This window comes from Neofelis nebulosa, chromosome 8 (assembly GCF_028018385.1).
Source record: "Neofelis nebulosa isolate mNeoNeb1 chromosome 8, mNeoNeb1.pri, whole genome shotgun sequence".
In the NCBI taxonomy this organism is placed as follows: Eukaryota; Metazoa; Chordata; class Mammalia; order Carnivora; family Felidae; genus Neofelis; species Neofelis nebulosa.
In genome coordinates this window covers 76,058,643-76,084,377 of record NC_080789.1, presented here as the reverse complement: position 1 = coordinate 76,084,377, position 25,735 = coordinate 76,058,643, and the positions used below count along the sequence as shown (strand labels likewise).

The 25,735-nt window shown below is 36.5% G+C and overlaps 1 protein-coding gene across 1 annotated transcript in view; it reads right to left on the bottom strand.

Moving 5' to 3' along the window:
• Positions 1-1,141: 1,141 nt before the first annotated feature.
• CPNE8 (copine 8) overlaps positions 1,142-25,735 on the bottom strand; it is a 227,624-nt gene continuing 203,030 nt past the window's right edge. Inside the window, exons 17-20 of the mRNA XM_058743121.1 lie at positions 23,862-23,964; positions 21,969-22,026; positions 17,092-17,165; positions 1,142-2,866 (exon numbers count right to left, since the gene is read on the bottom strand). Coding sequence (XP_058599104.1) covers positions 2,678-2,866; positions 17,092-17,165; positions 21,969-22,026; positions 23,862-23,964 — 424 coding nt within the window. The 3' untranslated portion in view covers positions 1,142-2,677. The remainder of the gene's footprint in view (positions 2,867-17,091; positions 17,166-21,968; positions 22,027-23,861; positions 23,965-25,735) is intronic.

Genomic DNA, 25,735 nt, shown 5'->3' with positions numbered 1-25,735 from the left:
TCTCTCCCCATGTTACATTCTGGAAAAAACTTTGGGGAGGTATCAAGATTCCCCAAAGTAAAATAGTTTATAAAAAATAGGAGGCAATGGATATGCTAAAATGCAACACATAGATGAGTTCACAGAAGGTGCAAATTATTGTCACCAGAAGTTTTAAAGAATATGGTTAAGAGTTGAGGCTTGGGCTAGAAGATACAAAGGGTATTCTAGGTGGAGGCCTAAGGAGAGATGGGAGGAAACAGTATGAACTATGTCTGAGACTCCAGATAAATTCAGATCAGTTGGGGAAAAGGATGAGATAAGCCTGGATGATTTTAATATTCATTTGGGAAGCAATGGGAATTCATATTACATAACTCAGTAATGGAGATGCCTGAATAGAAGCCCGAGGGCTCATCCTAGAATTAAAATGGCTTTCATCAGAGAAGAAAAGGGATAGGATTAGAGAGGAGAGCATCCAGAACCTTTGTTCCTAATCTGCTTTTGGCAGCAAGGTTTATGATTTGGAGCTATCACTCTTCTCTCAATACTTACCTTTCTTGTCTCTCATTATCTAATGTTTGCATATCCTTCATACCTAGTTTGTATGTCCAGATATTGATATGTGTTTGCATTTATGGATTATGTTTCTGGGATATTTCATTGTAAAGCCCCTAATGATGGTCCACAAAATGTAGGTAGTTACTTTTGTTCCGTCCTAGTTACAGTCTTAGATAAATCAGCCCCTTCAGACTTAGTTTCTTCGTTTATGCAATGATGAGATACGACTGGGTATTTTCTAACCTAACATATAGAACTAACATCACATGCATTTCCAGTCACTATTCTCAACCATACACAGGGCAAGGTTTATAACTGAAGATTGTTTCTCAGCCATGTGCCCCCACTAGGTTTGGGTACACTATTAGTTAGATAAGAAAGTAGACATCTTTCATTTCCTCTGATGAGATCAAAGAAAAATAACTGATGTTCACAAGAAAGAATACTGACCATATTCACTTTTGTTTCTTTGGGCTGATGAATGAAGGTAAATTAAAAAATTCAGGTGGTTAATAAGCTCTACTGGCAAAATTATTTAAGATCAATAAGGGAAATCATCACACTCCATGTCACTCACACATAAAATTTATAGAGCAAATAGTTATCCTTTTAAAGATTTTAATACATACTTAAAAATGGACAATTTATTATTACATAATTATATAACGTTGATACTGTGAGATATGTGGGTGTATATATTTTTCTTTTCATTAAAATAGTTTCATGCTTATAAAAGTCACCCTAAATCAACTTGGGACAAAGAGAACAACATACAGTAGAAATAAACCAAGTAGTAAATAGGGCATAAGTAAGGAAAAACATTATAAAGCAGTTACATTGTTGACATAAAAGAAAAAAAATAAATACACTTTTCTATTATTTGAAGGCAATTCACAATCATTTCCAGGAATTCTGTGAGAATTTAAGGCCATTTGTTCTAAATAAATGCTTTAATTCAGACACAACGTCACAAAACTGTAATTCTTGTAAAAACTGTACATGCAAAAATTTTACAATTGTGGACAGGCAGTTCCGTATGTAGGAGTAGGTTATTTCACAAATGTGTTGTGCACTAAGTCACAGGTTGTGTGTATTTAACTGGGAATTACACAAAAAACTTCCAGCCTGTGCACCCTGCATGGCCACATGGAAAGGTGAGAACTAGAAGTCCAAATTGACAGAGCCAGTATCCCTTTGAATTAAAATATCTAGACAAGGTAGAATGGAATAAAAAGTTTAAAACTTCTGCTACATGGTTCACAGTTAAATATTCTGGGTTTTAGTCTTTTAAATAGCATTATAATATAAAGACGCTACTTTTTACACAAAGTATTTTCTGTGCATTTTACAGTTCACGATGTTTGACTTTTTCCTATTTCTACGGAGAATTACAAAACATAAACTGACGGCAGTCTAAATTTAGAACCCAAACCCCATGAAAAATGCATGTCCTTACAGGATACACACCTGCGACGCTTAAACTCCCACACTCGGCAAACAATGCAAAGGAACTCATTACTAAGCAGATGCAGCTTCGTAAGACAATTCACTTACTGAGAAATATGAAAGTATCTTTCCCTCCCCTTGTTTGCAATTGCATTTGTCCAGACAGTCATTCAAAGAGATATTGCTCTTGTGATTATAGCTATTGCAATTTAGAAGACAAAGGATTCAATATTCAAAACTCTTATTCTTAAGAACAGTTATAAAAGTATTGAAATTTAAAAAGTAGTAACATGTAAACATTGATACAGAGAGACTGCTTTCCTAGACACACAGCAGTCGAGGACAGTGTTTGAGTTAAAAACATAGTTTGTGCTTTTTCCCAACAATATATTGGAAATTAGCTGTTTCTGTCCAAAAGAAAAAAAAAAAAAAAAGATTCAGAGAAGACATCCATATTTTGCTTCAAGCATTTAAACAATTGTTTTTTTGTTGCTCATGCAACAACCATATTTACAGTTTTGGTTTAGGAAGAGAATTAATTTTGGATCCAAGAAAGCATGTTAACCAGTACTGCTGAAAACAAACTGAGAAAAGGATCTCATTCCCTGGTTCATTACAGAGCACCAGGAGCAAAGCATTGACTCAGCAGTTCTAAATGATGTGTAATTAACATTAGCAGTTCAGAGCACAGTCATATCTGAGTCTGTAACACATGTGTAGGCGGGGTGTATGGGGGGGGTGCAGGCGATGGCTTGATTCCTCGGGCCCTCATGTAGGACAGGAACTGCTCAGGGATCTCAGCAAGGACATCTTTGGCCAATCTAGCCATGCTCAGTATGTGGTTTCCGCTTCTGTCAATATAATCCCTGAATGGCACGAACTACAACAGAGGTGAAAGAAAGAAAGCATGCTATTTAATAGACACAAAAATCAACATATGTAAACATTTCATTGAGAACTGAAGAAGCCTGGGGTAGTGGTTAGATGGATAATAATTACTACACATTTTAAAGAGATTTGATTCATTACCAACAGCTACTACAGTGACCAAACCTTTCTAATGTATATACTTTAAAAAAGGGATGGAATTGTTTTCTATGTTTGTTCCTCCTGATAATTCTAATCTCCTGTTCCTGACAGGTCCATCATGTTGCTACATGTGTTCTGCAGTTTTGACTTCTATACCTAACCTGATTCCCAATAACTTGGAGCATTTACCTCTTCAGGGCTCGGTTTTCTGTCAGATGGAGTTAATACATGCTTAATTCAGCTTTCAATCAGAAATAGTATCCAGTGGAAGGTAAAAAAAAGAAGTGGGTATCCTAAACACACGTGAAGTATTTTTAATTATTACTAAAACATAAAACCACATGTCCCAGATATTGTTTTTTCTTTTAATCTGTTATTTGGAATGGAAAAGAAAAAGAATTCAGCATGAGATTTGGCATTTTTATTGAAATATCACCATTCTTATTTTTATATCACATAAAAATAATTGCACTATCATCACATTAGCAATTACGTGAGAGCCATTATCAGCTCAGCATTAAATACTCTGACAATAAATTGCCTGATTCTATCTTCATTTGTAATGGTTAAGTTAATAAAAATGTGCTGTTTGAGGGCATTAGTTCAATTTCCCCTCAGAGACATGATGATTCTTGAAGCCACTTGGAAATGTTTGAACTGTTAATGTTGTGATAGTTTGGGAACATAGTAATTTTAGGTCTTAGGGAAAAGGTATAGTGAAGACATGTGAGAATGTTGAAGCAATTTCTGATTATAATATTTAACAGCCTGAATTATTTTTTTCTCCTCTAGAGAGAACACACTCCCATCTCTATAACTATGCCATAACTGTTTTAAGTTTATTTTGAAAGTTACTTTTGATTTACATAGTTATTCAAGATGTGCTTTCAGGAAACAACTATTATGAAGAAGCAAGTTTTAAAATGGTCAGGTTCCTACAGATAAGCCAAATTAAAATTTTAAGAAATCAAATAGCAGGTATAATACCTTGTATGCAGTGAACACAGTCTCTTTAAGCAAGAGTAGAAAATTACTTTCTTTTCAAAATAAGACATACTGGGGGCGCCTGGGTGGCTTAGTCGGTTAAGTGGCCAATTTCAGCTCAGGTCATGGTCTCACGGTTTGTGAGTTCGAGCCCCGCATTGAACTGTGCTGACAGCTCAGAGCCTGGAGCCTATTTCAGATTCTGTGTCTCCCTCTCTCTCTGCTCCTCCCCCCACTCACACTCTGTCTCTGTCTCTCTCTTAAAAATAAATAAACATTAAAAAATTTTTAAATAAAATAAGACATACTGTAGGCAGAAGCAACCTATATGACTTTAATTTTACCCTGTCTTGCTAACCAGGAAGAAAACTCAATCTAGCTTTTAGAAAACTGTAGAAAGGTGACGAGGCTTTCTCTTACCCCTGAAGGTAGCTAATAAGGGTAAGAAAAATCTAACAGAGCAAATATAGTCTTCAACTGAGAAGAGAACTAAGGGGATGTGAACTTTTGTGAGGTTAAATTACCTAACTTTGGACAAGATGACATTTTTAACAACAACAACAACAACAAAGAAGTGCAAAAAAAAGTCGGGGTTTATTTTTTTCTCTGAAACGATAATTAGAAAAGTGAGAAAATAGGAATTAACAAGACAGGATTAATGAGAAGAAGATATCTAATTGTTATAGTTTAGCTCATGCTTCTTTTAAAAGACACAGCGTTTTAAAAATAAACTACTAATAAGGTATCAATATGTTTAGTATACAATGACTATCCTTTAAACTTTTTTTCCCTAATAGTTCAGTTTTTCAGAAATCTGTGGCTAATACCTACATTTCAGGGAAAGGATGGTGTCACCTCCGGCAAATAGTTGATCCTACCTGTTTGTGTGTTTACCTCATCGCTTCTCGGCCTTTTGGCTAAGATCAAGTGTTGACCTCAACTTTGCTCTTTTATTTTCATTGGATTCTTTACTTTTCTTCTGTGCCAGGAACATTAAACTCTTTTCTCTTTTTACCCCCTATTCTCCCAAACTCTGGAATTAGACTTTCCCCAGTTCAGAGCCCAGTTCTACTTAATAGCTACATGATCTTGCACAGATGATTTTCCACTCTTTGCCTCAGTTTCCTCTTCTAAAAATAATAGTAATACCTACTTCAAACAATAATACCTACTTCATTAGGTTGCTGTATTAAATCAGTTAACATGTAAACTGCTTAAAACAGTGTTCAAGTCATAATATGTGCCATACAGGGTAGTCATTGCAATCATCACTAGTATTATTTATTACTCACCAGCTCAAACATGTATGTATTCAATATAAATATGAAACTATATTCTTAATATTTTCCTATTTACATTCATATCAAACATTAAATACAAGGAATATCCTTTATCAGTTTTATCTCTATCAAGTTTGAGTATAATATCGCTATTAGCATCTAAGATAGTAATTCCCGGCCTTTTTGTTATTTTAAAACACCCATTGCTTCATATTTCCAGCAGATGCTATGAGACTTGCTACTTATTGTTACTGAAGGACATTACAATTCATTTTTAAGAATGTCGTGATGCTCTGGGATGTCAAAACTCACATTCACAATCGCTATTGTCATGATACATGTAGTTCTGCTCTTATTTAAAATATGTTTATAAATCATGGGTAAGAAGAAATATAGTTTTCAGCTGAAGAGGAAAGTTTATATCACATTGAACTTAGGTTTGTTCAGTAATTCTGCCTGGCCCTTGAATACTGAAGGTCCTTGCCCCCAGGGTGAGAATCACTGCCATAGCAGGTTCCTGTTACCAACAGGAGTACAGCTCATTCCACATGTGTGCTGGGAGTAGAAAAAAAAAAAAACGTTGAGAACTTTCTACTCACTAACCTGAATTATGTAAACCTCTCCCAAAAGAACATTGAGCTATTCAATCATGTCATGAGGTACTCTCCTAAGTGAGAGATGAAAATGACAAGTGACTCTTCATTTCCTTGACCTCTTATTAATGCCAGATCTTACGGATTTTAGGACAAAATATGCCCTCTGTAACACTATTGCTCATATCCTTCTACAATCTGTTTTCCACTTAACTTCTCAGACCACTCTGATTATTGTCTCTTTTTATCATTCGTTTCTGGTCACTGTACCCGGGGAACCTCCTGTTCAAAATATTGCTCACACATTTGTGGATGAGCGTTGATCACTGACTATCACCACATATTAACTCAGACCCTTAAAATGTTCAGTCTAGAGGGATAAATCAATATTTAATTTTCACTAATTTATCACATTTGTCTGAAGAATACCAACAAATGCATTCTGTTCTGTAGAAATATACTATATCCTTGATACTCTACTTTTTTTTTTTTTTAGCATCCATGCAGTATAAGGAAAATGTTCCACATGGCAGCTCTAACAGCTGGTTTTGCCTATTTGTGAAAACAAGTTTGAATCAGTTTGGGCAAATGGACTTTTAGTTGCTGTTCTGCTCAATTTTACTCGATTGTTCCTACTGTGCAGAGCTCCATTAGTGATTTTCAAGTCTAAGCCTTCAAGGTTATTATTCTCCTTTTAATGGAAAATATGATTTAAATATAAATTTTAAGGAAATGATAGGCTGGCCAACAGCTGCATGCAGCCAAGAGAAATGACATTGCTTTATACACAAGGGCCAATCTATATACAAACAAACAAATATTGAAAGCCTTTACATATATTGATTTAACAAAATAACTCATTTAAGTTTTAGAAAAACAACCATAGGATCTCATCTTGCTTACTGTTTATACTATAGTCAGATGAGATTCAATCTTGAGGCAATGAATATAATCACACACAAGGCTGACTACAGTGTCCCAAGTCAGGGTATAGCTACTCTGAAATACTGACATAAAAAATGCCTTTGCATTAGACTATGCCAACATACTCACTAATAGCAGTAACTAATATTGGTGTTAATGCACTTATTGAACAACTGGTAGGTAACAGGTCTTCTGCAAAAAAATTTAATACAATATTTCATTTAATTTTTATTAGCATGTTACCCATATTTTGAATTGACAGAAGAGGAAACTGAAACTTAGAGAGATTAGTTAACTTACCCAAGGTCAGACAGTTATCAGTATTGGTCATTATTTGAACTTAAATTAATCTAACCCTGATATATAAACCACTACAGCAGTATGAAAAGGGAAACAGAGCCTAATAATCTTCAGTAGAATTTTGGCTTTTAGGAGACTAGGTGTGTTGTAATGGAAAGAACTCAGGGTTTGGAATCAGAACTCTGTTGGAAATTTGGCTCTACCAATTTATGACTTAAGTAATTTTGCACAAGTTGTTTAACATCTCGTCCTCTGCCTCCGTTTCCTCATTTATAAACTACCATAAAGTAAAAAGAGACCAGTATTTAGGATGATATAAAGTGATATATGAACAAATTGACAGAGGGGAAATTAGCTCAGGTGTACAGAGGGCTTTGTTCAAGGCTTTATACTGGGATCTTTCAAAATGTAGGGTTTTAATCAGCACAGATAAGGAAGAAGAGTATTCCAGGTGAAATAATAAGAGGAAATAAAAGCAAGAACAATGGAAATGTTGACTCAAAGACAGCTAGTAGTCCTATTTATCTATACAAAGTGTGTGTGTGTGTGTGTGTGTGTGTGTGTGTGTGTGTGTAGCTAAAGAGGAAGATTGGGGTCAGATCATGGAGACTCTTAAATGCTATGGTTAGGTTATAGAATCAAAGTTATACATAATTTGTGTTAAGAATTTTAGAATCAGACATTTTAAGGTTAAATCCTGACTACTTCTCTTACTAGCTACATGACTATGGACAAGAATTGAAACTCATTTCTTTTTTTTTTTTTTTCATAAAATGTAATCAAAGTATCTGCATAAGTTCAATTAAAGATTTAGTGAAAGTAGCTGCCTAGCATACAACGAAGTTAATAAATGACTCAATATTATTATTATATGAAGAAGTTGGAAGCCACTGAAGGTTTCACATAATAATGAGAACCCCATCCACTACCCTCAACTTTCTGCTGAAACTCAGCTACTTCTGGCTTTTGTTATTATTTGCAGTTATAGGCTTTTGTTTGGCAACTTAAAAAATTTGGGTTCCATTTGCAGTGTATTAACCTGATTAGCTTCAACATATAAGAAGTTGGAAGCAGTGAAAAGGTAAGAGAGCCTAAACAGACCTTATTTTTTGATAATATTTTAGCCAGTAGTATTTGATGTGATGGCTTAGGTATTATTGATTGTGATGCCTTAGGTATTTTCTGATGGGAAGATTGACAACATTATCCTTGTGTGCCCTTGAAACCCCATTATTCTAAGTATTCAAGAGTATTCTCTTCTTGTTTGTCAAACTAAAAAAAATTTTTTTTAATTTATATTTGAGAGAGAGAGAGCGTGCGTGCACAAGTGGGAGAGGGGCAGAGAGAGAGAGGAAGACACAGAATCTGAAGCAGGCTCTACAGAATATGAGCAGTCAGCAGAGTCCAATGTGGGGCTCCAACTCATGAACTGTGAGATCATGACCTGAGCCAAAGTCAGATGCTTAACTGACTGCAACACCCAGTCTCCCCAAGAGTATTTCTATTCTTGCAAATACCTAATTTATTTATTTATTTTTCAATATATGAAATTTATTGTCAAACTGGTTTCCATACAACACCCAGTGCTCATCCCAAAAGGTGCCCTCCTCAATACCCATCACCCACTCTCCCCTCCCTCCCACCCCCCATCAACCCTCAGTTTGTTCTCAGTTTTTAAGAGTCTCTTATGCTTTGGCTCTCTCCCACTCTAACCTCTTTTTTTTTTTTTTTTTTCCTTCCCCTCCTTCATGGGTTTCTGTTAAGTTTCTCAGGATCCACATGAGTGAAAACATATGGTATCTGTCTTTCTCTGTATGGCTTATTTCACTTAGCATCACACTCTCCAGTTCCATCCACGTTGCTACAAAGGGGGCCATATTTCGTTCTTTCTCATTGCCATGTAGTACTCCATTGTGTGTATAAACCACAATTTCTTTATCCATTCATCAGTTGATGGACATTTAGGCTCTTTCCATAATTTGGCTATTGTTGAGAGTGCTGCTATAAACATTGGGGTACAAGTGCCCCTATGCATCAGTACTCCTGTATCCCTTGGGGAAATTCCTAGCAGTGCTATTGCTGGGTCATAGGGTAGGTCTATTTTTAATTTTCTGAGGAACCTCCACACTGCTTTCCAGAGCGGCTGCACCAATTTGCATTCCCACCAACAGTGCAAGAGGGTTCCCGTTTCTCCACATCCTCACCAGCATCTATAGTCTCCTGATTTGTTCATTTTGTCCACTCTCACTGGCATGAGGTGATATCTGAGTGTGGTTTTGATTTGTATTTCCCTGATAAGGAGCGACGTTGAGCATCTTTTCCTGTGCCTGTTGGCCATCCGGATGTCTTCTTTAGAGAAGTGTCTATTCATGTTTTCTGCCCATTTCTTCACTGGGTTATTTGTTTTTCGGGTGTGGAGTTTGGTGAGCTCTTTATAGATTTTAGATACTAGCCCTTTGTCCGATATGTCATTTGCAAATATCTTTTCCCATTCCGTTGGTTGCCTTTTAGTTTTGTTGGTTGTTTCCTTTGCTGTGCAGAAGCTTTTTATCTTCATAAGGTCCCAGTAGTTCACTTTTGCTTTTAATTCCCTTGCCTTTGGGGATGTGTCGAGTAAGAGATTGCTACGGCTGAGGTCAGAGAGGTCTTTTCCTGCTTTCTCCTCTAAGGTTTGGATGGTTTCCCGTCTCACATTCAGGTCCTTTATCCATTTTGAGTTTATTTTTGTGAATGGTGTGAGAAAGTGGTCTAGTTTCAACCTTCTGCATGTTGCTGTCCAGTTCTCCCAGCACCATTTGTTAAAGAGACTGTCTTTTTTCCATTGGATGTTCTTTCCTGCTTTGTCAAAGATGAGTTGGCCATACGTTTGTGGGTCTAGTTCTGGGGTTTCTATTCTATTCCACTGGTCTATGTGTCTGTTTTTGTGCCAATACCATGCTGTCTTGATGATGACAGCTTTGTAGTAGAGGCTAAAGTCTGGGATTGTGATGCCTCCTGCTTTGGTCTTCTTCTTCAAAATTACTTTGGCTATTCGGGGCCTTTTGTGGTTCCATATGAATTTTAGGATTGCTTGTTCTAGTTTCGAGGAGAATGCTGGTGCAATTTTGATTGGGATTGCATGGAATGTGTAGATAGCTTTGGGTAGTATTGACATTTTGACAATATTTATTCTTCCAATCCATGAGCAGAGAATGTCTTTCCATTTCTTTATATCTTCTTCAATTACCTTCATAAGCTTTCCATAGTTTTCAGCATACAGATCTTTTACATCTTTGGTTAGATTTATTCCTAGGTATTTTATGCTTCTTGGTGCAATTGTGAATGGGATCAGTTTCTTTATTTGTCTTTCTGTTGCTTCATTGTTAGTGTATAAGAATGCAACTGATTTCTGTTCATTGATTTTGTATCCTGCAACTTTGCTGAATTCATGTATTAGTTGTAGCAGACTTTTGGTGGAGTCTATCGGATTTTCCATGTATAATATCATGTCATCTGCAAAAAGCGAAAGCTTGACTTCGTCTTTGCCAATTTTGATGCCTTTGATTTCCTTTTGTTGTCTGATTGCTGTTGCTAGAACTTCCAACACTATGTTAAACAACAGCGGTGAGAGTGGGCATCCCTGTCGTGTTCCTGATCTCAGGGAAAAAGCTCTCAGTTTTTCCCCATTGAGGATGATGTTAGCTGTGGGCTTTTCATAAATGGCTTTTATGATCTTTAAGTATGTTCCTTCTATCCCGACTTTCTCAAGGGTTTTTATTAAGAAAGGGTGCTGGATTTTGTCAAAGGCCTTTTCTGCATCGATTGACAGGATCATATGGTTCTTCTCTTTTCTTTTATTAATGTGATGTATCACGTTGATTGATTTGCGAATGTTGAACCAGCCCTGCATCCCAGGAATGAATCCCACTTGATCATGGTGAATGATTCTTTTTATATGCTGTTGAATTCGATTTGCTAGTATCTTATTGAGAATTTTTGCATCCATATTCATCAGGGATATTGGCCTGTAGTTCTCTTTTTTTACTGGGTCTCTGTCTGGTTTAGGAATCAAAGTAATACTGGCTTCATAGAATGAGTCTGGAAGTTTTCCTTCCCTTTCTATTTCTTGGAATAGCTTGAGAAGGATAGGTATTATCTCTGCTTTAAACATCTGGGAGAACTCCCCTGGGAAGCCATCTGGTCCTGGACTCTTATTTGTTGGGAGATTTTTGATAACCGATTCAATTTCTTCGCTGGTTATGGGTCTGTTCAAGCTTTCTATTTCCTCCTGATTGAGTTTTGGAAGAGTGTGGGTGTTTAGGAATTTGTCCATTTCTTCCAGGTTGTCCAATTTGTTGGCATATAATTTTTCATAGTATTCCCTGATAATTGTTTGTATCTCTGAGGGATTGGTTGTAATCATTCCATTTTCATTCATGATTTTATCTATTTGGGTCATCTCCCTTTTCTTTTTGAGAAGCCTGGCTAGAGGTTTGTCAATGTTGTTAATTTTTTCAAAAAACCAACTCTTGGTTTCGTTGATCTGCTCTACCGTTTTTTTAGATTCTATATTGTTTATTTCTGCTCTGATCTTTATTATTTCTCTTCTTCTGCTGGGTTTAGGCTGCCTTTGCTGTTCTGCTTCTACTTCCTTTAGGTGTGCTGTTAGATTTTGTATTTGGGATTTTTCTTGTTTCTTGAGACAGGCCTGGATTGCGATGTATTTTCCTCTCAGGACTGCCTTCGCTGCATCCCAAAGCGTTTGGATTGTTGTATTTTCATTTTCATTTGTTTCCATATATTTTTAAATTTCTTCTCTAATTGCCTGGGTGACCCACTCATTCGTTAGTAGGGTGTTCTTTAACCTCCATGCTTTTGGAGGTTTTCCAGACTTTTTCCTGTGGTTGATTTCAAGCTTCATAGCATTGTGGTCTGAAAGTATGCATGGTATGATTTCAGTTCTTGTGTACTTATGAAGGGCTGTTTTGTGACCCAGTATGTGATCTATCTTGGAGAATGTTCCATGTGCACTCGAGAAGAAAGTATATTCTGTTGCTTTGGGATGCAGAGTTCTAAATATATCTGTCAAGTCCATCTGATCCAATGTGTCATTCAGGGCCCTTGTTTCTTTATTGACCATATGTCTAGATGATCTATCCATTTCTGTAAGTGGAGTGTTATAGTCCCCTGCAATTACCACATTCTTATCAATAAGGTTGCTTATGTTTATGAGTAATTGTTTTATATATTTGGGGGCTCCGGTATTCGGTGCATAGACATTTATAGTTGTTAGCTCTTCCTGGTGGATAGACCCTGTAATTATTATATAAAGCCCTTCTTCATCTCTTGTTATAGACTTTAATTTAAAGTCTAGTTTGTCTGATATAAGTATGGCTACTCCAGCTTTCTTTTGGCTTCCAGTAGCATGATAAATAGTTTTCCATCCCCTCACTCTCAATCTAAAGGTGTCCTCAGATCTAAAATGAGTCTCTTGTAGACAGCAAATAGATGGGTCTTGTTTTTTTATCCATTCTGATAGCCTATGTCTTTTGGCTGGCGCATTTAATCCATTTACATTCAGTGTTATTATAGAAAGATACGGGTTTAGAGTCATTGTGATGTCTGTATGATTTATGCTTGTAGTGATGTCTCTGGTACTTTGTCTCACAGGATCCCCCTTAGGATCTCTTGTAGGGCTGGTTTAGTGGTGACAAATTCCTTCAGTTTTTGTTTGTTTGGGAAGACCTTTATCTCTCCTTCTATTCTAAATGACAGACTTGCTGGATAAAGGATTCTCGGCTGCATATTTTTTTCTGTTCAGCACATTAAAGATCTCGTGCCAATCCTTTCTGGCCTGCCAAGTTTCAAAACAGAGATCTGTCACGAGTCTTATAGGTCTCCCTTTATATGTTAGGGCACGTTTACCCCTTGCTGCTTTCAGAATTTTCTCTTTATCCTTGTATTTTGCCAGTTTCACTATGATATGTCATGCAGAAGATCGATTCAAGTTACGTCTGAAGGGAGTTCTCTGTGCCTCTTGGATTTCAATGCCTTTTTCCTTCCCCAGTTCAGGGAAGTTCTCAGCTATAATTTCTTCAAGTACCCCTTCAGCACTTTTCCCTCTCTCTTCCTCCTCTGGGATACCAATTATGTGTATATTATTTCTTTTTAGTGTATCACTTAGTTCTCTAATTTTCCCCTCATACTCCTGGATTTTTTTTATCTCTCTTTTTCTCAGCTTCCTCTTTTTCCATGACTTTATCTTCTAGTTCACCTATGCTCTCCTCTGCCTCTTCAATCCGAGCTGTCATCGTTTCCATTTTGTTTTGCATTTCGTTTAAAGTGTTTTTCAGCTCCTCCTGACTGTTCCCTAGTCCCTTGATCTCTGTAGCAAGAGATTCTCTGCTGTCCTCTATACTGTTTTCAAGCCCAGCGATTAATTTTATGACTATTACTCTAAATTCACTTTCTGTTATATTATTTAAATCCTTTTTGATCAGTTCATTAGCTGTTGTTATTTCCTGGAGATTCTTCTGAGGGGAATTCTTCCGTTTGGTCATTTTGGATAGTCCCTGGAGTGGTGAGGACCTGCAGGGCACTTCCCCTGTGCTGTGGTGTATAACTGGAGTTGGTGGGCGGAGCCGCAGTCAGACCTGATGTCTGCCCCCAGCCCACCGTTGGGGCCACAGTCAGACTGGTGTGTGCCTTCTCTTCCCCTCTCCTAGGGGCGGGATTGACTGTGGGGTGGCGTGGCCCGTCTGGGCTACTTGCACACTGCCAGGCTTGTGGTGCTGGGGATCTGGCTATTAGCTGGGGTGGGTAGGTAAGGTGCACGGGGCAGGAGGGGCAGGGTTAGCTCGCTTCTCCTTAGGTGATCCACTTCAGGAGGGGCCGTGTGGCAGCGGGAGGGAGTCAGACCCGCTGCCAGAGGGTTGGCTCCGCAGAAGCACAGCATTGGGTGTTTGCACGGAGCAAGCAAGTTCCCTGGCAGGAACTGGTTCTCTTTGGGATTTTGGCCGGGGGATGGGCGAGGGAGATGGTGCTGCCGAGCACCTTTGTTCCCTGCCAAACAGAGCTCTGTCGTCTGGGGGCTCAGCAGCTCTCCCTCCCTTTGTCCTCCAGCCTTCCCGCTTTCTGAGCAGAGCTGTTAACTTATGACCTCCCAGATGCTAAGTCTCGCTTTGTGTCAGAACACACTCCATCAGGCCCCTCTGCTTTTGCAAGCCAGACTCGGGGGCTCTGCTTGGCCAGCAGGCTGCCCCTCCGCCCTGGCTCCCTCCCGCCAGTCCCTGCAGCGCGCACCGCCTCTCCGCCCTTCCTACCCTCTTCCGTGGGCCTCTCATCTGCGCTTGGCTCTGGAGACTCCGTTCTGCTAATCCTCTGGCGGTTTTCTGGGTTAGTTCGGCAGGTGTAGGTGGAATCTAAGTGATCAGCAGGACGCGCGGTGAGCCCAGCGTCCTTCTAAGCCGCCATCTTCCCGCAATCCTCCATAAACCCCTTTTCGCAAATAACTAATTTAAATAACATTTTAGTGTATGGTAGAACCTGGAAAACTGTGATGGTGAAAAAGTTTGTAAAACCTTATTTGAGGTGAGGGAGAATGCTAATTCCTCTTCAACACAGTGTGATATTGTGTTGTTAGCAAGGTAAATGGTTACCTTGCTAAGTATTTTGAAAAGACCAATAACCACCTAGGATCTTCTCCATGAAATTAGAGAAGGGTCTATTAAATGTCCTTAACCAAATGTAGGCATACAAGTCAAGAAGTCACAGTCATTCAAGAGGCTATTAATTCCCTGGGCTCATTTTAATTTCCTATTCAATATCTGTAAGATCCAATGACTCTTTCACTTCAGTTCAACTTTATGTGATAGAATTCCTTGAATATTTAGTTATATTGCCAGATGTCTTCAGGATCATTGGGGATCCCCATGTCACTTTAAGGTGGCAGGCTGGTCTGTCTCATGGATTCTGTCTGACTTGCAAGGAGAAAAAACATGATTATAGCAAGTATTTTCATGTCTTAACTTCTTCTGAGATTCACATCATGAAAAGAGTGGAGATGAAAGAATTTAAAGTCTAGAGGTAATGAAATTAAGGCTCAGAAAGATTACTTGACTTGTTCAAGATCAGAGTGACAATATTATACTTTCATAGATCTAGGCATCTCAATCTCAATATTCTCCACAATAAGTATTTCCACTGAGAGACTAAATACTTTCATGATCATGGACATTTTTATTTTATAAATGCTAACAGGCAGGACTATTGTTTTTCACTAATATAACAGATTAGCCCTCTTAAAGGTAACCTTAACCATGTGGGCAAGCTTAACTACCTCTAAAGGAAGAAAACAGTAACAAGTTTCCCTTAAGCATTATGATGACGCTATGGGACATGAGGTTGCTTCTACTGATTTTGAAAAATGCATTACAATAGCAGCATAACACATTCCAAAGAACTTCAAATTCATACTTCCCTTCAGTAATTTGATTTTTTGGAAACTGTGAGTCATACATTATGAAGAGCTTTTAGATAAAGTGTAATTACTTAGACATATAATTATGCTAATAAGGTTAAGGTGAATAATCATGTGTCTAATTATGAAAACAAAACACCACGGGATACTTAAATAAATGACCACATCATCATGTTCCCTTTTTCAGGTGCTTTTAACCTAATCATTCATGTGCATGTGTTCTTTTTAGTCTACCAAGAACGTTAGGGTAAAAAGTTTAAATCATATTTAATTATCTTTAAAAAAACTGTTATATAGATGTTTCTATTTTAAAATTTAATCTTGCTGCCTGATAAAGAACAATGCTTTTTTAAATCTTTATCAACATTAATCTCTATATTAACATACTTACTCATTATATTTCTCCTTCAAATTATTTTAATCAGTTTTGTTGTCTTTTACTGAGTTCTATTTCAGAAATGTATTTTATACACATGACCTTACTGAATCTTAACAACAATGCCAGAACACCAGAACACTGAAATTTAGAAAGCTCATTCAAATCATCACAGTGGCCAAACTGGGATTTGAACCAAATTCCACAGGATTCTAAATTCTGTGGGATTCTTTTAATGACTGCTTTTTGGGTGAAAATACAGGTTATTATTTAGGAGATAACACTGAAGTCCATTGTTTGCCCCTTCAAAACTTTTATAGCATGTGCTTAAACGGTGCTGAGATCTTTGCTTTCATATTTAAAAAAGTATACTTCACAGCTTTTTTTCCCCCTTGTAAAATCCTAAAAGTATGGAAACTCTAAAGTATGTAGCCATTTAGTTGAATTAAATGCTTACTTTCAATGATAAATTTGAACTATAATGATTGGTTGCAGATTTTTCCCTTCTATTCACTCCTAGAATAGTAGGCTTTAGTTACATATTTTTCTTGATTATAACAAGTGTAAATGATATATATTACATAGGTTGTTATGTTATTGTATATCATATATTATATAACATCTATATATAATTACACTTAAATTATATATTATTTATATTTTTATATATAATTCTATATTACATAGAATCTTTAAATCTATTTCTCCACTTTTCTAACCATAATCTAGGTAGACTATGTAAATATCTATAGTTTTGGTTTGCTTCCACTAAATTTATTTACATTGAAATGTAATCAGCTGTCTTAAAATATACTTAGTCTTTATTGAGGAGTACATAATGGATGAGCATCATTAAAAAGTCTGTTATGTTTCTGGCCTCTAATTTTACCAACGACCTCTATGATATTTTCTGGTAATATTAAAGTAGGAAAAGACACTTATTAACATTTCTATCTTATATATGGTGAACTTGAAATAGAAGAAAAAAATCACTAGGTACTTATTCTAGGCCCTACTTGCCACGCATCTCATAGAGAATCAATCAACTAAATTAAACAGAAACTGACAGTCCTGCTTTCAATGTAAGTTGTTTATTTACAAATCAGAGCTGACAGGTTCCTCACAATGAACAAAATGAATAATTTCCATTAAATTTCTTACCTGTACAATATCCCTCTCAGCATATTTTCCTCTGGAGGAAACTCTTACATCATCTCCATCCAATTCAACCATGGCTTGAAAATAAAATAAGACCATTTATCCAGCGCATTTCAGTCATGTACTAAAACAACACAGGTGATAGGAAATCAAGATGTATGAAGTAGCAACGCATCCTATGTCAGGGCAGAAGGCTTGTGGATCCCATCTCCTCAGTCATTTCTACCACAGAACTTGACTGAGCGCAAATGTTACAAATGAAGGAAGCTAGCCAAGACCTCATGTGACCCTTGAAAAATGGAAGAGCCAGTGTAGTATAGATATATCTCCCCATCCTAGAGGTTCTCAATTCTGGGTTATATGCTTACATGACTGATTGGGCAAGTGATGCTAATCCATTCAACTTTTGTCTTCTTTCTAATTTAAGAAACTTGACAGTAATCACAGAATTACCAGGAACAATTTGAACTCTATTCCCATTGAAACCACAACAAATCCACTGTATGTTAACTAACTTGGATTTAAATTTAAAAAAAGAAAGAAACTACAAAACTGTATATCCAATATATTGCCCAATTTCTACCTTATTAATGGATTTTAAAACAGAGGCATTTGCTCTACCTTATATTGATTGAATAAAGTGTGATTATTCTGAAGTATGATTTTTTTTGTTAGTTAAGAAATAATTTCAACGTTACATAGATCAGCTCAGCTGGTATTTGTAAATGCTGTGATATAATAGAACAGCTGGTAATAAAGTAAAGTAATGCTGCAATTAAGAACATTTTCCAGAGTTTATTAAGTTTTCAGTGAGAATTCTCTAAATAATTAATTACATGAGGAGTGCTAATTTGTGTTTAAAAGTATAATTCTATTACTGATAATTCATTTCGTATACACATGACATTCACCAGACTCCAGTGACCACTTGCAATTATGTTTGCCTCTTCACCCTCCAAAAACTACAGCTCAGCCAGAACCTTTTCATTATTTTCTTCAGTGTTTGGATAATGCATCTGGGTTAAAAACACTGTTTTAAATTTTTACTTTTATATACATGTTCATTAGTCAGTATCTGGGCTGAAACATTGTTACTGCACGTAATTGATAGAGAGCTACCACTCTATAATTTGCTTAGATATACATGTCATAATTTAGTAAAATGTGTATACTATAATTAACTTAATTAAAATACAAAATACCTATAAAACATATGAGCAAAGGGAAAAAATAAGAGAGACAAAGCAAGAAACAGATTCTTTATAATAGAGAACAAGCTAATGGTTACCAAATGGGAGGTGGGTGGAGGGATGGGTGAAATAGGTGATGGGGATTAAGGACTGCACCTGTTGTGATGAGCACTGAGTGACGTATATAAGTGTTAAATCACTTATTGTAGATCAGAAACTAATATTACACTGTATGTTAACTATATTGGGATTAAAATACTACTACTACTACTAATAAATTACCATACAAAAGATCTTTCTTTCTTCCATACTTATTAGGGATGTAAATAAGAATGTCATGATGCTCAAATACTTTCAATGTTAATTCCTTTGTTTCGGTTTAGTTTTGTTTCAAAATTTTCATGTGACTTCTGAGACATAAATGTTCAATGATGGTGACAACCTAGCAATTGCAGGAAGTTCTCCTTTACTCTCTACTGGGAAACAAGAGTTCAGTGATAATCTGGATGTCATTGTCCATGGTCCCCTATGATCTCCATCAGTCTTTGCGTTTCATTCCAATTAAGGAAATGGACAGTCATCCAGATAATAATAACATAGAAGAACATGATCCTATAAAATAACTCCCACTTTTCAGCACATCCTTTGAATTAAAAAGCTGCTGTTGCAAGAAATGGAGGCTATCTTTTTGAGAGCAAGGAGAAAAGACAGGGCATGAAAGTGGCGGAAGGGTACCATTCACCCTCTAGATTTGCATCTGGTCCACAAGGAGCCTGAGATGGTAAGCCCCACAAGTACTTCTTAGAAAAAAAGGTCTATAAGAGACAGAGATGTACTTCTTTCTAGCTGTGCAAGACACAATGAAACTAGAACCCATTCTACTTCTCCCATTCTACTAACTCTGATTAAAGCAGGTAGCCCGATGCTGCTTTAATTTGACTTTTTGCCTTTTAAGGATAAAGAAATCCTGCCTTGAGAAATCTTTCTTCTCAATGACGATGCTTTATGATGGAGTGACAATGCATTGGGGGAAAAACTACACAGAAAGTTTTAAATTGTTCTCATTAAAAATACAGAAATGAGAAATTTGAATACTTACTAATCTAATAGGTTATTCCCAATTCATCTAACTTCAAAGAATGGATGGCAAGATACTACCTTTCTTGCCCATGCAAATAATGTCCTTCTTGTCAAAAGTGTTTGGATGTTGGATTTAGGTAGTTAACTGATAAAATGTGCAAGATTTAGATTCAGATTGTGCAGGTTTTATCTCAGTCTTTCCTTATGTCAGTTTCTATGTGTAATATTTAAACTTACTCTACAGCAGATTTGGAAGTGCTGAGAGAAAGGCTCTTCTTGACAGGACAGCACAATCTGAATGGAAGTCAAAGATTTTCTATGTGAAACATGAGTGTTCTGTCCTTTTCTTGTTAGCCATGGAGAGAAGAGAGGTATTTTGAGAGTAGAGAAAGAAAAATACTTTAGAAAAGCACTTGTGTCTCCTAGAGGAATAGTCTACTTTTCTAGTACTGGCCTCGAAGTTTTCCCATCCTATTAAAACTTCTGTCATGGTGAAAGCACAAGTCAGTTGTCACAGGACCTAATTCCCTGTCCCCATGTTTGCCAGAGGAAAGTATCACTCTAATACCCAGGAAGCAATTCTACTGGGAAGGCAATTTCCCTCTTTGCCTATAGTCTTCACTCTTTTTTCTACATGGAAAGAGGACTAATTGATTTATGGGATTACTAAAAGGAGAAGGGACTGACTTTAAAATCTCTCTGATTAGGAATAGGCTATCCTCGCTTTGGATGTATTTTTTCCCTGTGGTGTGCTTAATAGACCAGGCTCTACCCTTGCACAGAGGAGGCCTGGAGATAAGGCTGAGGTCATTTAATCTTGGGAGGAAAATAGTGACAAGTCTGATTTTGTGCAGAGGTTAACCCAAATTCTTCAGTTCTGCATTATTAGTAATAACGCTTATATTGTGGTCTTCGTCTGAGGGATTTCTACATATTTTTATTCAGTTTGGGAAGTCAGAGAGGGAAATGATGAATTATCATGCCTCAAACCTTAATAAATAATTCATTGAGAACAAAAGAAATGAAGAAAATAAATAGCTGTGGCAGTTGGATGAGGGAGTACCCAAATAACTGTGCCTGCTGCTCTGAATAGAAATATATGACCAGAAATACACGCCAGGAAGGGTCAGTGGCTCTGTATTCACACATGATGTGTGCAGGATCTTGAGGAACAAGTGAATGCGGTTAGGTCATACACCTAACCTCAGACTTCCACAGGAGTTGGGGAGACCTGGGATGCACCTAGTGAGAGGTGCATCCTTAAGGCAAATGCAAATTAGTAACCGAAGAAGGCATGAGTTATTTTACCCTAGCATTTAGTGAAGTTTGTGAATCACAGTCAATAACTGATTAATGCAGATGATCAAGTACACAAAGCATTAACAAGAAAGATGTCCCTTAGCTTTCCTGACTGCAGAGAGGTTGTCTCAAATTCATGCCTGACATACAATGCAAACAGATGTGAATATTCAAAGACAGAGAAAATATTAGCAGAAGCAGCAGCAGTCAGAGCTAAATGACTTTTGCTTTAGACACTGGAAGATTATAATGAAGCAAAGCATGACCAACCAACCGTGGAATCGAAAGAAAGGATTTCCAGGGTCAGCAATATAACAACTTTGCCTGTGGTGCTTTACCTGAGATGGATAGATCTATACAATCCTTATGGAGGCAGCTCTGGTGGTTAAAGGAGAATCATCCCAGCAATGATGATAGTATAATCAGCCACCTATGTGCTTAAATTAACCTGTAATGTACTAAAGCTTGTTCTAAATATTCTAAAATTATTCTCATTTCCAAAGCCCCAAGCTAAATAAAGTCATTGTTAAAGTAAAAACACCTGAACCAGGTGAATGCCATGTGATCATGCAGTTGCCATCTAGCATAGTTGTCTTTGAAAGGAATTCACCAGATGACTGGGAACAAATTTTCCTTAAAGAAGTTTACCCAGATCACTAGTTACAAAAACACCAGTCACTTAATTGGCATTTGAACAAGGTCTGAGCCCAAACAGAGAACTACCCAGTAACTCAATTTAGCATAATTTTATAAAGTGTCATTAAATCTCAGATGTTCAGTTCCATTTTCATTTTACTTTGCTCTTTCATATGACAGAACTTATATATTTATAAAGCTAATGTCTATCAACTAGCTAGTGTCTGAAAATCCATTAAAGTAGCATATTATGCTTGTGTTAACATCTCTCTTCACAATCTAATGGTTTATTAATTTAGTGCTCATCCTTAAAGGTTTTTAGTGAACCCAGAGTGTGTTTTGCCTTGGGAACAACAACTCCATTTATCACTCTGTCACTCATAAAAAATACTATTTTGGGGTACAAACCATATCTAATGGAGTAGAAACCTACATGTTGAATTAATAGATACTGGAGAGATAAGGCTTAGTCAGAAGACAATCTCTTCTTTTGCTCAACTGAATAGACTTCATCGTGAGATATCTACATTTACGTCTCTATGTACATGGATATTATATACAGATCCACATTCATATTCACATTCTTATATACAAAAAAAGAGTAACAGAAACCTTACAGCATGATGAATCAGTAAATAAATTCCCAAGGAATACTATTAAAATTTTATTACTCACCATCAAATTCTGCTGGTCCAACACCCACTATAATTATTGACATTGGAAGTTTTGAAGCCTTCAAAGAGAATACACAATTGGTTTACAATTAAGAAGTTGACTTCTTAAGAAAAGAATTCTAATTTAAGAAGAAAATAATACCCTGTTTTGATATTTTTTTCAGATGTTCACTAAAATAGGTTTGAACACATCACAATAATATGCTTGATTCTACTCATTCTTTTTGAACTAACTGTACATACACTTATTCAGTGGGACATTCTCTGGGAATGACCAGCCTTGGACAATATGAAAAATAAAAAGTATTGCACATCTGCTTTCACTTGCTAGTCTCAGCCAACATCTTCCTAAGTTGACTGAGGGTATCTCTGGGCATTTTATTCATGTTTTCTCTCCCATAAAAAATCTTTGAGTTGCTGTAAGGGAAAAATGGTACTATATTTGTGAAAGAGTAGTACCTTACTCTATCCCACTTATACCCAAAGTTAGGGAAAGCAATTTTCATTGTAAATGAGTGAATACAGATGATAATTACAGAAAGTTAGTATTAGAAGGATTAATTTATGTATTAAATATCCATGGGATTGTGAGTGATACTGAATATTTGATTCAAAAATATTTGCATATTTTCCCATCATATGTATCACCTAAACAATGTAATCATTTTAAAGAATTTAATGGTCAGAATGTGAGATCCAGCAATAGAGAAAAGGAACACTGTACCAACCACATCTTCAGCATGAAGATCATCAAATTATGAATAATTGGTCCTCAATACATCATGTCTTATTAGTTTAATCCCAAATTATTAAATTCCTATTTTCAAGTGCACACAAATGCCACTGACCAGAACATAAAGGAAATCAAGGTGAATTCAACCCAAGTAATTCTAGTTAAAAAATAACAAATGTGTAAGCCTTACTTCAACTGCTTTTTATGTATTTTTTTTCATTAAATGTCTATAATTTTCCCCCATATGATCCTCCACCAAACAGCTAATTATATATTCCCTATGTTATTAATAATTATGAGCTATGATATGCAAAGCACTCATGAAACCCATTTTCACTAAATGTCAACTTTGTGCCAAATATGTCTAAACTTGGACATGGAAAGGTGAGTAAGATATAATTCTATACAATATAGTCTAGGAGCATGTGGGTGGCTCAGTCAGTTGAGCGTCCAGCTTCAGCTCAGGTCATGATTTCACGGTTCATGTGTTCAACCCTACATTAGGCTTTGCTCTGACAGTGTGGAGCCTGCTTTGGATTCTCTCTCTCTCTCTCTCTCTCTCTCTCTCTCTCTCTCTCTCATTCTCTCTCTCTCTCTCTCTCTCTCTCTGTCCCTCCCCAATTCATGCCATCTCTCAAAAAAAATAGTCTATAAATATGGATTTTATAGATTATAATCTAATAAAAAGACAAATAATCATAAAAATAAATAATTAGGAATTATACAAGGATGGTTTTTGAATAAAGTCCAGTCCCTTCCAGTTATATAGAAATAAGAATGTCAGTACAGTGCTCCTATAATTGAAATGTAAATATTAAGAAATACTTTGTAAAAATTGTAAGATTGTGTACAAGTACATCCAACTAGTAGAGGTAAGCACACTCATGCACATGAAGGTGATGGTATCATCTTATTTTTTTTTTATTCTGGGAGGAAAATAATTTTGTTATAACACAGTTATCCATACTGCTTAGGTTAGTCTTTATGAACTAATGGTACATATACATTTGAGTTTTCTGGATAAGGATAAGAATGCAATCAGTTGCAAAAGCATGAGCATTTTGTGTCACTATTAAGTCAACTAACATTAACTCTTTCAACTTAGGTTGAAAGCACCATGCTGTCACTTAGCCAGCTCGAGACTGAACGATCCCTACTCACATTGACTATGGACTCCTTGGTTTGAGCCATATCCGAGATAACACCATCTGTCACAATCAGGAGCACAAAATACTGGGAACCATCTTTTACGGAAGAAGCATACCTAAAGCAATAAAAAGATAAAGAATACCTCAGAAAATAAAACATCTCCTTTGTATGTGATGGTTGCTAAATATAATCGCAATAGTCAACAAACCTTTAATCTCAAGAAAATATTTAAACTTACATTAGGAATCTATATCATGCAAGCTCTCAATACATTTTTCTGAAATAGCACGCTAGAATACAGCAACATTACTTCATGCCAGCACACAGAAAAGCCTGCCTGCCTTGGAAATTCACTCACTAATAAAAGGTGAGATGGATGAGGGTATGTTTAGCACAAAGGAATGGATATAGCTTTCAGAAACAGATACCCTGGCTAAGCAACATATTATGTATATGATCTTCAGTAAATTACTTGATCTATCTAAACTTTATTTCTTTACCTTTAAAATCAAGATTACACACCTCTGTATTGTTAATACAGAAACCGCATGCATGCTACCCAATATATAATACAGTTTTATAAATGGTATGATTATTATAAAGACAATAATCATAAATGCTTTTTGTTTCGGACTAGACACAGGTAATGATTATACAACATAGTGAATGTGCTGAATATCATCTAACTGTAAACTTCAAAAGTTACTTTTATGTTACGTGAATTTCACCTAAGAAATGCAACAGAAGAAATGCTTTTTGACACATCCATAGTTCAAGTTTTTCTTTTTAATTTTTTTAATGTTTATTTATTTTTCAGAGAGAGAGAGAGAGCATGAAAGGGAGAAGGGCAGAGAGGGAGGGAGACACAGAATCTGAAGCAGGCTCCAGGCTCTGAGCTGTCAGCACAGAGCCAACATGGAGCTTGAACTCGTGAACCACAAGATCATGACCTGAGTGGAAGTCAGATGCTTAATGGACTGACCCACCCAGGTGGGCCCATAATTCAAGTTCTTAATATGTGTTAAATTGATGTAAGATGGGGAAAAGAATACCAAACAAAGACAAAAATTAGGTATGTAATAAGAATATATCCTAGGGGCGCGTGGGTGGCTCACTCAGTTAAATGTCTGACTTCTGCTTAGGTCATGATCTCACAGTTTGTGGGTTCAAGCCCCGTGTTGGGCTGTGTGCTGGCACCTCAGGGCTGGAGCCTGCTTTGGATTCTGTGTCTTTCTCTATCCCTCCTCCGCTCACGTTCTGTCTCTCTCTCAAAATAAATAAATAAACATTAATGATTTTTTTTAAAAAATGAGTATATTCTAGTTCTTGAAGTTTATCAGAGTTCTCACCAAGTAATACTCAGTAATTTAGAGGTGAATTTTATGCATGTTATGTTTTATTATACCTCTTTTTTCCATTGTGTTCTACCTTCTGGGTATCTAAGTTATATTCTCAACAAGAATACTTTTTTTTTTTTAAGACAATGCTTTTATTTTTTTTAAGTTAATTTACTCATTGAGAGAGAGAGAGAGAGAGAGAGAGAGAGTGAGTGAGTATCCGAAGCAGGCTCCATACTGCCAGTGCAGAGCCTGACACGGGGCCCGAACTCACCAACTGTGAAATCCTGACCTGAGTGGAAATCAAGAGTTGGAAGCTCAACCGACTAAGCCACCCAGGTGCCCCTCAATAAGAATAACTTTTATGATTTTTAGAATATAATTAGTATGCAGGTCATATCTAGTAACAAGCAAGCATTATGGTACTCTTGGGAGATAAACAGTAAATGAGAAGACTTTGGTCGACTTCTGTAAAACTCATTGAATATTTATGTATCATAGAATCACAGAAAGATAGTATCACAGAGAAACTGGGTTCAAGAAAACATC